General features: G+C 37.5%; 1 protein-coding gene across 1 annotated transcript in view; it reads right to left on the bottom strand.

Moving 5' to 3' along the window:
• The window catches only part of ABCA12 (ATP binding cassette subfamily A member 12), a 189,640-nt gene that overhangs the window by 87,777 nt on the left and 85,738 nt on the right, over nucleotides 1-16,125 (bottom strand). The window contains exons 7-9 of the mRNA XM_003406079.3: nucleotides 14,562-14,740; nucleotides 8,232-8,344; nucleotides 2,747-2,822 (exon numbers count right to left, since the gene is read on the bottom strand). Coding sequence (XP_003406127.2) covers nucleotides 2,747-2,822; nucleotides 8,232-8,344; nucleotides 14,562-14,740 — 368 coding nt within the window. The remainder of the gene's footprint in view (nucleotides 1-2,746; nucleotides 2,823-8,231; nucleotides 8,345-14,561; nucleotides 14,741-16,125) is intronic.

Here is a 16,125-nt window from a genome sequence, read left to right as displayed (position 1 = left end):
GTCTTTTGACAAAAAACCCTGAGCGAGTGTTTAGGGATATAGAATAGCTGTAAGAATGCGGAGGGACAGGAGAAACAATTTGGAAGGCGGCTCTAAAGATAAATTAGAGATGAAATTTGGGAGTCCAAAACATCAAAGGGAGGGGAAATGGAGCTATGGGAATAACTACAGATCTACGAGATCCATTTTATTTTTGGGAGAATGATTTTTATTTGGCTACAATAATTTATTTGATTTGGCTATAATGATCAGTAGAGGTTTCAAGATAAACTTATTTCTCCTGTGAACAACTAGAAAGAATGATCCATTTTTTATCCCATGCTCTGGCCACTCCACCCTAACCCCATTACAGAATACTTAGCATTTGGGTTTTGTATATCATAGACTTTAGTTAGTATCTGTAGAAAGGAAAAACACGTAGGTAGAAGAGATACAGGAAGCTCTAGAGATACTGGGCATTTATGTGAGAAGTGGCCAAGGAAGCATCTCTGGACTGGCACGTGTGGGATGGATGGTTCCCTTCTCACCTCTGTCTTACCTCCTGCTCATTTTTCCCCACTCTTACAGGTACTGCCCTTCCTTCTTTTGTGCTTACTTCCCTCTCTGTCATAGTTATTACATCATAGAGGCATTTTCCATCTAAGTGCAGTGTTCAACAGCAAAATATTGGTTTAACCTTCCAGATGGAATGGCCAAAGTAATTTCCCATGGTGAACTGTCAAGCTTAAAATAGAGGTCTCTTGGGCAAGAAGTGACCTTGAGACATCATCTAAGCCATTCTCTTATTTTCATAAAGAACATTTGATTGCCAGGATTTTGGAGAATGGATTTAATAAACTTTGAAAATTAGGATTCCATACCTATACAGCACTGTGCTGGCATATACACCCAACTACTCCTTTAAATGATTTAGTTTATGTATCTTTTATACACAATCTTACCTACTTCCCAAGGGTGTCTGTAACAAAAAGCATGAGCGCACGTGTGATCTCACCCACATGCACACATAAAACAATAAAAAGGATGACCTTAAAATAAAAATAATGAGAAGGGCTACGAGGAAAAAGTACTTTTGAGCATCTTTCTTTAGAAAATTCCAGACCTAAAACTTTATCTTATACCAATACGGCCACTCTGCGATTATTTTAGACCAGCAATAGAAAGTCCAAAGATAAGAAATCCCTTAATTTCATCAATCTCAACAAGAGCTGTCTTAACAATATTGAATACTCCCTAATAAACTGTCAGTTAGCTGTCAGCAACTAACTACTTTTGCTGCAGAATTCGCAGGTCTGAAATGTTGGCATCATCAATGCAATGGATCCCCCAAGGCACCGGGAAAGATACCTGGCTTCAGGAATAAGCAGTGAGCCCTGGTGGCACAGTGGTTAAGCATTCAGGTTGCCAACTAAAAGGTTGGCAGTCCAAATCCACCAGCTGCTCCTTGGAAACCCTATGGGGAAGTTCTACTCTGTCTTATAGGGTCACAGGGCCACTATGAGTCAGAATCTACTTGATATCAACATTTGTTTGTTTGTTTCAATTAAAAAAAAATTTTTTTTTTTTTTGGAGGATATATAGGGAATATGTTTAAAAGACTAGGCATTTGGAACACGGCAACCTGGCTCAGGGAAAATTTCCCAAGGGTTCTCGATTGCTCGAGCATACCCGGCATTGGTAGCTGGCACTCCCAGGAGAAGAGAACCCCTAAGTGCAAGAGAGAAGCATCTGGTTCAGCTACCTTAAAGGATGTGGGAGCAGAAACAAGAAGTGGTGTTTATGTAAGGATTTTGCCTAGGGTTTACCCAGGGTAGAAGTTCTCATTAAATAATAAAAATTATGTAAACAACTATGTAGTTCCATTTTAGAAAAAAGAAAGAAGTGGTTAAAAATAAGCCCTACTGTTTGTTCTCGTTTGTACAAACCTCGGTTAACACAGAAGTGTATCCTTTAGGACAAATGTCAAAGAATTTCAATAGTGCAACCTTCAGGTAACAGGCCATCTAGTCTCCACATTTGCCTTGAACTGCAGGAATTTACCTCCATCAGCTACTCCAGTTACTACGGGCAACTGCTTGAGTTTCCCACCATAATTACTACAGTTACTTTAGGAATTCAAATGAGTAACCAATAGAAACTAACTTCAGACGTGTCAGTGAGACTTGACCTTATATTAATGGTCTTTAGGAGCCACAGCTGCTAAGATCACTTCCACTGCCTATTCCTCAGATGTCAAATCTACATGACTCAATCAGTCCAGAATGAAATTTCCTACAAACCATTTAGCCTACCTGGACACAAACAAATTTGGCATTACATTGGGCACAAAAATATTCTGATTTTAAGAAACAGAAGGAAATAACAGTAATGTGAGAAATCGGGCACATGACTGTCTTTCATGGAGAAAGATCATAAAATGGTTGGAAGCTGGACCACCAGCTAGATTTTCCTCACAGGCACAAAGAAACCAATCCAGGAACTGGATCTAGCTATGCAGTCTTAGAATTGAAAAAGAGATCCTTGTGCTGTATTATCCAAAAATACCATCAAATAATTTCAAAAAATAAGTTTTGAATTTACTGTACTTCAACTATATCCTTTTCTCTGGTCAGCCAACAGTCGAATTTTCTTTTCCATGGTCTTACACACTGAGAAAAAGATTATATTTATGAATTGCTTTGATTGTTTTATTCAGCCAGCCAAGTTACCTACCAGTTTAGAAACATAGGCAAATAGAGAAACTTACTGTGCAGCCAGGCTGCTCGGGGATAGTGTCTGTCCATCATCCTCATTCCACAGATGTGTTGTATTATGAGAGCCACCTAGGTGGGTAACATTTATATGGGTGAAAAATCAGGTTTAGTTAAATAATTTGGGTTTTTTGTTGTTGTTTTTACTTAACAAAAACTATCTCAGGTAAAATGAATGGGTAGGAAGGGGGAGAAAATACAGAAAATCTCCAGAATTTTTTTTCCAAAGGGTTTTACAAAAGATAGCTGTGCTCTTTTTGTTGGAAACATTTAGGATATTTATAGGAAATAGGTGTCTACTAATAAAAATAATCTCAATGGCCAAGCACATGCATTTCTAACAAATTCTTTCTCCACACATAAAATTGTCACATTATTTTATTCTAAAACCTGTATGCATGAATGACTCTAGAATACTATAATGAAGATGGACTAACACGTGATTTGTTAATCAAATGAAGCCAGTTTCAGCCTCATGGGTCACTGAATTTTTTTTTTTTTTTTTTGCCTTCAGTTGCCTGGAATGTAGCTTTAGGAAGTAACTGCCACCACTAATCTATAGTCTCCACTTTTCACGTGGCAGCCCCTGAACTCAATTGAATGCAGCTATGAATGTAAACTAATGTTAACACAACCCTCCTGAGTGGTCTCAAATCAAGTGAAGGTGTAGAGTGCAGAAGGCAATCACTGAGCTGGGTCTAATGCAAACCGTATGTGAAGGTCTGGTTCAACACCTTGAATTGCCCCACAAGTTAAATTCAGCTTGCCATATAGGTTATATTATAAAAGAATAAGGGTGCAACAGCATTCTCATGAAAAATTGAAATAAAAATTCTTTCAGTGGCCACTGCATAAATAAAAACACCATAAATTCAACCCTTTTAGAGAAATGAAATCACTTCTTTCAGTCCTCTCTTCAGGCACTACCCATTCCTTAAAAGTAAACTGGTCTGTTTCAATGTTGTCATTTTTAATATTGACCTAACATCTTTCAATGGAATGTTTTATTACCAGCTTTAATAGTTTTCTCATTGTTTCTAGTTAGTACATTCTAAAGCCTTCTAGAAGATCCTAGTCCCAAGCTATTCAAGCATCCCACATCTTTCTGGTGCTGATCGTTTAGTTTACTTAAATTAGCACTGTGTAAAAAAGACTGTCTTAAAATTAAAACCTCCTTGCCAGCATCCTGTATCAGTTCTGTTTAAATAACATTTGCACTGTCCCTAGCAAACGGCATAGTAGCTTTTTCAGTTTTCCTGTTCAACAGAGCAGTTTCCCAGGTGCAGTTGAGTATTACTGCTCCTTTGTGACATCTACCCATAGCACTGCATCTGCAGGTTAAAGGACCAAGAATGCAGACACCCAGAATAAATAAACATCATTAATAATGGTAATACCTATATAAAAAAAAAATAGGGTCCCTATGAATTGGCATTGACTCAATGGCAACGGGTTTTTTTTTTTTTTTTTTTTTAAATACCTATTATTTAGTGTCATCTTCATTCCTTTCTTGGAAACTCAGTTCTACTCTGTCCTATAGGGTCGCTATGAGTTGGAATTAACTTGATGGCACTGGTTTTTTTTTTTTGTTGTTGTTGTTATGTATAGAATATTCAAAGAAGGAACTATATTGAGATTTATGCTTTTGCCATGTAAAATACATAAAAGAGCTTTTCTAAGATCATATTTTGCTCCATTTTGAACCCCTATGTGATGCCGGAGCAAGTTAATTGGCTTTTGTATACCATGTAGGTATGGAGTTTGTCTTTCTCATCAAGTTATTAAAATGAGTAACTAACAAAAGTGAACTTCAGACATATCAGTGATAGACGACCCTGAAGCTAAGACTTTTCCCTCAGTCCACTGTGGACTATAAAGTATCTTGAAAGACATACTGTACTAAATAGGCTTTAATGAGGTAGAAAATATTACAGAATTTTTAAAAGTGAGATTTTACTTCTTTCCCTGGTGGCATAGTGGTTAAGTGCTACGGCTGCTAACATAAAGGTTGGCAGTTCAAATTTGCAAGGCACTCCTTGGAAGCTCTATGGGGCAGTTCTACTCTGTCCTACAGGGTTGCTTTGAATCAGAATCGACTCGACGGCAATGGTTTTTTTTTTTTTTTTAATTGTAGGGTTAGGCATATTTAAAAACGGGACACATAGCAATCTAATGCACAGATAAACTCTTTTCATCAGGAAAGGTGGCTTTCTATATAAAACGTAGTTTCAAATAATTCACTACTTGGAAAAAAAAGCTAACTTCATTGGGTCAGAAAGGTAATCCCTGATCTCAAAACTCTAGTGTTTATAAATGGAAACTAAAGCTTGTTAACTGTGTAACAGTGACCCCGGCTGGGACAGGGCTAAAAGCTGGATCCTTTAAGACAGGAAGTTAGGAGACAACTTTCTTCCCAAGTGTCTATTAGCATCTCCATGGTCAGCAGGGCTATCCTCTTGGTTGCTGAGGAAGGGCCATACAGACCTTGAGGTGTATTCACAACTGAGGTTGACTCAGAGAGAGATGGGGGTTAGGGGAGGTTTGTAGAAATCAGGGTGCAGAGAGGAATGGGGGGCAGTGGCTATGAAAACTGTTATCGTGGGGAAAAGTCAGGTATGACGAGCCAAACTCCATCAGTGACTGAAGTGGCGGTTGTTCTGAGGCCTCGTGGTGGCAGGTGCTTGCACATCCCAGTTAGATACCCTGGAAGCAAGTGTGTATATGTCACAGTAAGTGTGAGTGAGGCAGTCTTTAAAAGCACTCAAGAGACCTGATTTTGGGGAGAGAATCTCAGTTTCACCACATGCTGGATCTGTAACAGAGGCAGAGTGCCTAGCCTCCCTATGCCTCAGTTTCTTTGTCTGTAAAATGGGATATTAACTGTACCTCATAGGGTTTTTTTGAGGATAAAATGAATTTAAGAAAATGAGGCACTTAGCATCGACACAATAATGTTATCTATTATTTTCATTATTTAAAAGAGTTGTGTGAGACCTACGGGTGCTATCTTAACCCTGTTATACATTAGAGGAGGCCCAAGTAATTCTGTCATGACATCTCTCACCACTGCTTAACTAAGTGTAAAATGAGGGAGAAAATGCATTCACATCATAAGATACTGCTAAACAACGCAAAGACTGGGCGTGGGGTGGCTTGGGCAATGTGGCAGGTATCTATACGTTGAACTAGGGTCACTGGTTAGCCTTCAAGGACAAGTATGAGTTCCCTGAGGGATTCCCAAAAATACGTGGGAGAATTTTTCAAAGTTCTCGAAACTTCTGCTCAAGCAGGTGGGACTTGGGGCTAAATGAGTTTTTGGAAACTGACATTAGTATGACCACATTACCTCACAGTTTTTGGAAATTGACATTAGTATGACTGCATTACCCTCAGTCACAAGGGTATGAAATTAAAAAAATGAACAAAAGTTAAACACATCAAATTTTATAAGTAAAAACACAGTTCTCTGATATATTTCTTTGTCATATTGACCATCCAAGAATGTGTTTTAATATTTGCCAAAATCATTAGCATATTCATAGACATGAGACCTGGTTATTGTTAAAAATGGAAAAGTGAGTTGTGTTGTTCGCCAAGAAAAGTGTTTTGCTGTCTCAGTTAAAAGTATATGCTGCTTGCATCTCTGGCTTCGGAAGCACTGATGAGTTTCTGAATTTTTGTCTTTGTAAAAAAAAATTTAACTTTATCACTTTATATTAATTATAAGGTGTGAGTTTGAAGGTGAAAAGGAAAAGAATGATACGGGGAAACTTGAAGTTCTCGAGTCTTTAAAATGCAAATATTAAAAAAAATACAGAGAAAATAATTAGTATTTGTTAGTGTACTGTCTGGTTTTCTGGTCTGAAGTTTTTTGGAAGAGTAAAGCTTTTTTTTCTAGTGTTTATCAAGACCATTAAATTTAACAACTATCAGTCTTGCTAAAGCTAGTCATTAATTCCATAACCGTAGATATAAAACACGCTTTAGATGAACAGAAACTGGTATCCAAGAGTAAGTTGGATCCTCCACTGAGAATTCTTCCAAGCCTTTCCAAACCTGCTTTTCATATGAAAACCATTAGGTAACATTTATTGTGTCAGTTATTGGCTTAGTCAGCTTGTGATGTTCATTACTGGATGCTTACTTGGTAACCCAAAGGAAAAGTCTACATATTTTAAAGCTGAACTCAGCTGATAGAGAAAATAATTCTAAATTCATTCAGGAAAGATAAATGCTAATCAAATATATTACTTCGGAAGTAGAGATTTATTCCTTATACCCCTAAATCTTTGTATGTGTCTGTGTATAGAGCATACATGCTGTTCTACATCGCAAAGGTGACATTTTCCGAATCACTAGAAACAAGCCACCCCTTATCTTAGCAGGGATGACAGTGGATTTACACTGACTCATCACACTCTGATGACCTTCATGCATTTTCAAGATGGCAGGAAGCAGTTATACTTTTACCAATGAAAGAGTCTGCCTGATTAAAAAGTCACAGATTGGAAATGAGGGCAGGAATACAGCAATTCGGTTTGGGTTGTTGCTCCAAAAACTTGTGGTGGAAATCTATTTGTTGAGGCTTACCCCCTGTGTTTATATTTCATACTAAGGTATATAAGCATAGTTTTATAAGCCAAGGGAGATCGTTTTCACCCGAATAAAAATTCTGGAAAGTCACAGCCTCTTTTCCAGCTGCTTCTCCCTTTCCCTGCACTTGGATTAGCTGGAGATCCAGATTTAGTCACAGCATAGGTGCCCACCTAAGGATAGTATATAAGAAGCCCTGGTGGTTGCAGTGGGTAAGTGCTTGGCTGCTAACCGAAAGATTGGCAGTTCAAACCCACCAGCCACTCTGCAGGAGAAAGATGTGGCAATCTGTTTCCATAAAGATGAAAAACAAACAAAAAAAAAACCCAAACTGGTTGCTGCCAAGTTGATTCTGACTCATAGCGACCCTGTAGGGCAGAGTAGAGCTGCTCCATGGGGTTTCCAAGGAGCGGCTGGTAGATTCCAACTGACCTTTTGGTTAGCAGCCCAATGTTTAACCGCTGTGTCACCAGAGCTCCTTAAAGATTAAAACCAAAAAAAAGAAAAAAAAAACCCAAACCCGCTGCAGACAAGTGGATTTCGACTCATAGTGACTTTATAGGACAGAGTAGAAACTGCCCCACACAGTTTCCAAGGAGCACCTGGTGGATTAGAACTGCCAACCTTTTGGTTAGCAGCCATAGTACTTAACCACCAAGAGCGCCACCAGGGTTCCCCTTAAAGATTACAATCTAAGAAACCCTATGGGGCAGTTCTACTCTGTCCTATGGGGGCACCATGAGTAGGAATTGACTCCACGGCAATGGGTTTTTGGTTTGGTTTAAGAATAACATCACCTATAAATGATTATTTCAGTTGTACTCTGTTTCATATTTTTAACAGGCTTTGTGACAAAAAACTTCATAGAGTAAGATGGAAATAGAATACCTTCAGTTGTGGAGTCCAGAGTCATCAGCAGATGTTTAACAGACTTCTGGAGGGTTCTGAATCCTTTGTTTGTTGTGACATGTGGATAGACCTTCTGCACGACCAGCAGAGCACTAAGGAGTTGAAAAACAGTGAAACCAGATTGCATTTCAAGGTTTGCAGACAGAAACAAAAAGTTACTCAAGAAGAAAATAGCTACACTATACAACATTATTTTATAACATAAAAGACAAGATGCTGCTTTTGTAATTTAATTACTTGTTTGCTGTTCATGCATAAAACCCCAACAAGACGTTCTCCAACCGGGACAGAACACTGGACATTTCCAGGAGTCTAAAGCCTCAAGATTCTTTTTTTTTTTTTTTAAGGGCCTTAAAATAGTGGAGCAACTTCTGGTCAGTTTGATATTTTTCTGTTAAGACTTCAGTGGTTAGGAAAAGCATTTTCCAATGTAGGGATACTTTTTTTTTTTTTTTAATTAAATAAAAACTTGGAAATTATTTTCATTAAGACCAAATCCAGATAAGGGATACAGTTTGAGGAATAGATATTATTTAAGTATTTGATAAGTATTTACCTTCTGCTGTACAAATGGTAAAGTCTTGAAGAAAAAAGAAAGCACTTGTCCTAATTAAAAACGGTTTTATCCCCTAAGCGGTTCATAGATAGTACCACAAAAGTAGCTCAAAATTAACATTCTGACTGGCTGGCATTGCCTTCCTGTGATTTTTTTGTTAACCAATAAGATGAGGAAGTCTACACTGGGGACGGACAATGAGCAGACTTACACAGGCTGTAGTCCATTCTGGAGACTTGGTGGCACAGTGGTTAGGAGCTTGGCTGCTAACCAAAAGGCTGGCAGCTTGTTTCTACCAGCTGCTCCTTAGAAACCCTATGTGGCAGTCCTACTCTGTCCTACAGGGTCACTATGAGTCAGAATCAACACGATGACCACAGATTTGATTTAGTTTGGCTTTAGTCCATTCTGTATTTTCAAAATGTAATTAGTTATTTAAGAAATGCCTTCTTAACCCCTTTTAAACCAAAAAAAACCAAACCCACTGCCGCAGAGCCAATTCCAACTAATTACAATCCTATAGCATAGAGTATAGCTGCCTCATAGGGCTTCCAAGGACCGGCTGGTGGATTCCAACTGCCAACCTTTTAGCTAGCAGGCAAACGCTTAACCACTGCACCACCAGGGACCCTATTACCTGATACCCATTGCTGTTGAGTTGATTCTGACTCATACTGACCTTACAGGACAGAACATAATGCCCCATAGGGTTTCTAAGGAGCGCCTGGTGGATTCAAACTGCCAACCTTTTGGTTCACAACTGTAGCTCTTAACCACTACACCACCAAGGTTTCCTATGGCAAACGCTTTTTAAAAATTACTACTATTACCTTATAAAAGTCACTAGTAATTTTTAAAAAATGTTTGCATTGCACAAGTACATGTGAATAACACAAATACCATGATTAATACCCAATGATCAAGGCCATGCCAATGCTTTAATTTGCTTGAGCAGTAACTCGAGCAAAAGCCTTCTGTTAACAATCTACCACTGTGTGGTTAGATTTGCTAACAGATTTTCCCTATAGGGTCTCTGTGAGTCAGAAAGGACTCGAAGGCACTGGATTTGGTTTTTCTGGTTTATTATGTGTATATCATTTCATGATATTCTATAATATTTTTGGAACTTTTTTATTTAAAGAGCATTTTAATTTTATCTCCCTAAACATGAATGAAAAATTGTTTAGAGAATTAAACCTTTCGTGTCCTCTAGTTAGTATCTGGAGCCCTAGTGGCACAGTGGTTAAGAGCTCAACTTCTAACCAAAAGGTTGGCAGTTTGAATCCACAAACAGCTCCTTTGAAACTGTATGGGGCAGTTCTACTCCGTTCTACAGGGTTGCTGTAAGTTGGAATCGACTCATTCAGAATGAGTTTGGTTTCAGTTAGTTTCTAGTGTATTGTTGTTGTTGTTGTTAGGTGCTGTTGGGTCAGTTCCTATTCATAGTGACCCTATGTACAACAGAACAAAACACTGCCCAGTCCTGAGCCATCCTTGCTGTGCTCGAGCTCGTTGTTGCAGCCACTGTGTCAGTCCATCTCATTGAGGGACTTCCTCTTTGTTCCTGAGCCTCTACTTTACCAAGCATGATGTCCTTCTCTAGGGACTAATCCCTCCTGATAACCTGTCCAAAGTATGTGAGTTGTAGTCTCGCCATCTTTGCTTCTAAGGAACATTCTGGGTTGTACTTCTTCCAAGATAGATTTCCTTGTTCTTTTGGCAGTCCATGGTATATTCAATATTCCTCACCAACACCACAGTTCAAAGGCATCGATTCTTCGATCTTCCTTATTCATAGTTCAGCTTATGCATGCATATGATGCAACTGAAAATATCATGGCTTGGGTTAGGCACACCTTAGTCTTCAAGGTAACATCTTTGCTTCTCAGCACTTTGAAGAGGTCTTTTGCAGCAGATTTGCCTAATGGCAATGTGCCTTTTGATTTCTTGACTGCTGCTTGCATGGGTGTTGATTGTGGTATTATAGTGTATTAGGATCCACATATGCTTTGTGTGTGTGTACGTGTACATATATATATACAGGCATATGTAAGTAATTCTACTTAGTTCTCTAATAACTCCAGGAAATAGATTTTATTTGCCCTGTTTTAAAATGGGAAAAGTAGAGTTCAAAGAAGTTAAATAACTTACATAAAGTTATGGAGTAAATAATAAGCAGAGCAGGGAATTGTCTAATTCCAAAGGTTGTTCTTTCCATCTATCATCTTGCTTCTGGCACAGAAACTTTACCCTAAGATGGCGGCAAAGGAAGATAGGACATTCCACCCAGAACCCACAAGCATTGTTAACTTGTATTATCCAAGCTCTGTGTTCCAAACTTTTCCTGCCTCTGCTCTTGAGGCATGACTGAATTTTTTCATCTCTGCTTTGCATACATGACAGTTGAGACTTCAGGCATTTTCAGGTTTGCCCTAAGAATCTCCTGGTCCTCTAACTGTGAGTTGCTTCTGAACCCTGGCAACTATGGAGACCAGTTAAACTGTCTCAGGTGGTAGAGCTCTGCCCTCCTTCGCCCAGCCTGGCCCTCTGCCCAATTCACCTGATCTCGTGTCCCTAACTAACTGCTTCAAAGACTGAATTCTTGACAATCTCATTAAAACTGTCTATATTATTGTTACTAATAGCATTAATAAAATGGCAATAGACTTAGTGTGTCTTTTTCTAACAGAACAGGGCTTCAAAAGTAACTCCTGGCCCCCACTCTCTCTGAAGTCACTTGAAACATCTATCAAAATATATTTCTTTTACTCCACCCAGAAACCTTTACTCCACAAATTTTTTTTTTCTGTTTTAATCATATCAGCATGGAAGTTATCCAAAACATATTTCCCTTTCTTATTATTATACAGACGCTTACATTTATAATCATTACCTGACAACATATTTTATTGCATAGTGCTATCATATGCAATAATTTTATTTTAAATTTTAAGTGAACTAAAATAGCCATAGTGCAATGTTCTTCCTATGTAATTTACTCCACCCAAATAATGCCTGATGCTTTTTGTATCTTCTAGTTTCTACTGACTATTATTATTTGGGGATTTTTTTTTAATTGTCTTTGTTTGTTTTCTAATCAAACTTCATTGAGGCATAATTCACATACAATAATATGCACCTATTTTTGATGCACAGCTCAATGAGTTTTGACAAATATATATACCCATGTAGCTACCAGTTAAGACTCAGATCACTTCTATCTCCCCAAAACAGTTTCCTCATGCTTCCAACAATTGTTCCAAGAAACACTGATCTGATTTCTATCACCATAGATTAATTTTGTCCATCTAGAACTTCATATAATGGAATAATACAGCATCTATTCTTTCTTTGTCTGGATATTTTACCAGGGTAATATTCATGAGATTCATATATGCCGTGTGTATCAGTAATCTGTTTCTTTACATTGCTGAGTAGAATTCCACTGTAGAATAAACCATAATTTTGGCTATTCTGTTGATGAATCTTTGCCCCCCTCCACCCCAATATTGGAGCCCTGGTGATGGAGTGGTTAAGAGGTTGGCTGCTAACCAAAAGGTTGGCAGTTCAAATCCACCAGCCACTCCTTGGAAACACTATGGGGCAATTCTATTCTGTCCTATAGGGTCGCTACGAGTTGGAATCAACTAGATGACAATGGGTTTTTGTTTTTTTGCAATGTTTAGCTATTATGAATAAATCTGCTACAAATATTGGCATATAAGTCTTTATGTGGGCATCAGTTTTTTATTTTCTTGGGTAAGTACCTAATCATAGAATAGTGGAATGCTGGATCATATGGATCTATTACTCAACTTTGTTAGAAACTGTCTCACTGTTTTCCAAACTGGTTATATCATTTTGTCTTCTAACTTGCAATATAGGAGAGTTCCACATTCCTGCCAACACTTGGGATTGGATTGGTCCACCTTATAAAATTTTACCCATTCTAATGAGTCTGTAATGGCATCTCACTGTAGTCTGAATATTATTCCAAACAATTTTTTTCATTGCTACACTACATATTTCAAATGATTCCTTCTCTTCCAGTTGATCCATGTGTTTGCTTTCTAAGACAGAATATAAATGGGAAGAACAGGATCAAGTGTCAAGATTCTGGGAGAGTGAAAATTTTCCTAAGAGCTAAAACGAGGACCTATCTAGAGAATAAAGCTTACTGCTATCTTGATTCTTCTGTACTTTAGTTACAGCATGCTCTACGGAAAGAGCAGAGGACATGGATTCAGATTTTTTGAGTTCATGTCCTGGATCTGCCATTTACACTTGAGAACCTTGGGAAGGTCATTTGATTCCCATGAGGGTTTGTTTGCTCTTCTGTAAAATAGGAACATCTGTTGTCTCAATCTGAAAGCATTGTTGTGAGAATTGAATGAGATTAATACACCAATATAAGGGTTTATTTTAAGGTCTCTGAACAAACATAGGCTCTTGGAATTCTTCCAAGGAAGATGAAAACAGTCTCTTCTGGTGCATCAGACAGTTAAAATGGGATACACCATGCTCTTAATGACATATTAGAGAAGCTGCCTTGGTTTTGGAGTTAGGAAACCTAGGTTCAAACCCTCCTAGCTGAATGATCAACAAATACTTAATCTTTATGACCCTCTGTTACCTCATTTGTAAACTAAATAAGGTTTATGGTAAGACTCAATATGATAATGTACGTAAAAGGCCAAATAAAGTCTCTGGCATGTAATAGGCACTCAATAATTGATAGTTATTGATGGTGGTGTTGTTGTTTTCTTTTAATGAACAGTCTCAAATTAACTGGACAGGACAATCAAAGTAAATCTTGTCCATGTGTTTCTCAGTACTAAATATGAATCTATTAAACTCTAAATGCCGGCCATTATCAGAGCTCTTTTGTGAGGAAAGGACATAAAAAGGGTTTCTTTTGCACATGTTTTTAAAGTTTTGTGTCATGGATGTGAAATAAAGCCAACCCAATACACAAATCTTGAAAATTTATTTGTATATATAATTCATAATTTTTATGGTGTATTGTTTTTGCTGTTGTTGATAGCTGCCCTCAAACTGGTCCCTGACTTCTGGTGGCTCATGTGTTACAGAGTAGAACTGCTCCATAGGGTTTTCTTGGCTGTAACCTTTGCAGAAGCAATCCATCAAGCTTCTCTTCTGTGGAGCCACTGGGTAGGTTTGAATGGCCCACCTTTAGGTTAGCAGCTGAGTGCAAACTGCTTGTGCCACCCAGGCTGCTTTGAAAGATTGTAGGCTGGCTATCCATGAGGGAGGCCAATGCCCCAGAGATGTAACTTAAGATGTAAAACTCTAACCAACAGAGTTGTTTTATATTGGACTGTGCCAACCAATACCCAATCAAGTCTTTTCTTCTTCAGAAGTTTAAATGCCATATGCACAGACTCAGGTTATCCTTGAATGAGCCTGAGCCACTGTTCCAATCTACCATCGGTCCTGCTATACACCTCATTCTCGGCAGCACTGAGATACCTAGTGACAATACAACTGTTAAGATAAGAGTTCCTCCTTACTTCCTCGTGTACACCTGTAATACCCCAATGACCGGAATGTGTGTTTCTTTTTTGCCTAATTAATACACTCACTTGATTGCTAAAATCTGCAAAAAGATGCTGAAGAATTCTTTGCTTTGTGTTTGAATTACCCACCTAATGGCAGCCCTCACAGTTAACATAAAAAAAAAAAAAAATTCTTTGTGAACAGTAACATATCACCTAATTCTTACATTTTCTTACCTGCTTGCCTTTCGGAGAACACCAAATAGATTGCTTAGTGTTGTGGCATTCTGAAACACATTTGGAAAACTAGACAGAAGCTGCCACACAGCTGTCTGCTTCTGCAATTGTGAGAAGAAGGACAGCGCTTTGACCATGTCTTGAAACACTATCTTCTGATTGTTGGGGTCACTCGATATCTTAAAACATAAAACCACAAAGAGGTCAAAATTGAAATTTTAGCATTTGTAATCTCGTAGGTTATTGTCTTTGAAAATATCAAAAGTCTAGATTTTTTACTTAAGCAATTTCTTCAGATCTTCACTAAGTTTGAACTCATCTTTATTTGGAAAAACTGCAACCATTTAGAATATTCTTAACCATAATTGGTTTTTTTTTTTTTTTTTTTTCTATAGTGCCAGAAATTGACAGATTTAAAGTTTGGTTAACAAGTCTGTCTTCATACAAAATATTTTTAAAATGTGTATTTGAAAATGTTTTCCAAAAAAAATTAACTGCAGAGTCATGTAAATACACACACATATACATAAATACACGTTATGTGAATATATTCTTGAATGTCCATGAAAACACTTAGTACTACAATTACATATATTAGTGCACGCAAAAATTTCCAAAGTTCTGTTGCTGTACCAGGAACTTCAGTTATAGTAAATGGTTTACAATGAATGAAGCAATATAATTTTTTTTTGTCTTACTCCTTGTAATAATCATACCCTATTTTTTTTTATACGTTAACGGCACTGGGTATACTATATAAAAAAAAGGTAAGCAAAAACTATGACTTTTTATCTTCCTCTGGATCATAAATCCAGCCAACACCTTCAGAGACAAAGTATTTTCTTTATTCCCTCATTCATACTAGTAAAGACAGGCTTTTGATCTGTCTTAATTCAAGGTCTTGCATGCTAAGATTTATGAGTTTGAACAATGTATTCTTGACCACACTTTCCACTCTCCACAACTGCTAGTTTCTTAAGAAAGGATTTTAAGTCACTTACAGTCTGACTGGGGTTATTAGAAGTGTCTCTAATCCAATTCACTCAGAAAATTCAGATTACTGAAAGGTAACTTAAGCATTCTGTACTTGATAAAAATCACTGACAATAAAATTTAGAGAATCAAGGGGAAATATTAGGAGTGGACATGTTTTATTTATTCCTGTCTATAAATTTTCAAGAGAATTCTTAATATTTTGGGGATTTTTCATTTTATTTGAGTTTTGAGGTTTTTTAAATGTTAAATTTGGATCATCTGGGTCTTATTTTCACCATTGTAGTTTCAGACTAGCATATATTAATGGTCACTGGCATCTCATAGTAGAATGTTCTTGGCTCTAATGTATAATATTTTGGGGAGAGGGATATATTATTTCATCAGAAGTCAGCTTTTCAAATTAAGTTTGATGTCAGTGAGAAAAATAAAAATGGATTATACATTATTCCAACTGCTCGTGGTTATATGGCTCTGATAGTTTAATTATTGTGCTTACACTATATCCTGAATGATGTCAAAGAAAACAGTGAGTCTTCATTCACCATAGAGCAAAGCCATATTGAATTTC

This window comes from Loxodonta africana, chromosome 6, assembly GCF_030014295.1.
Source record: "Loxodonta africana isolate mLoxAfr1 chromosome 6, mLoxAfr1.hap2, whole genome shotgun sequence".
In the NCBI taxonomy this organism is placed as follows: domain Eukaryota; kingdom Metazoa; phylum Chordata; class Mammalia; order Proboscidea; family Elephantidae; genus Loxodonta; species Loxodonta africana.
The sequence above is the reverse complement of the archived record's forward strand: the minus strand, read 5'-3'. Positions and strand labels throughout refer to the sequence as shown.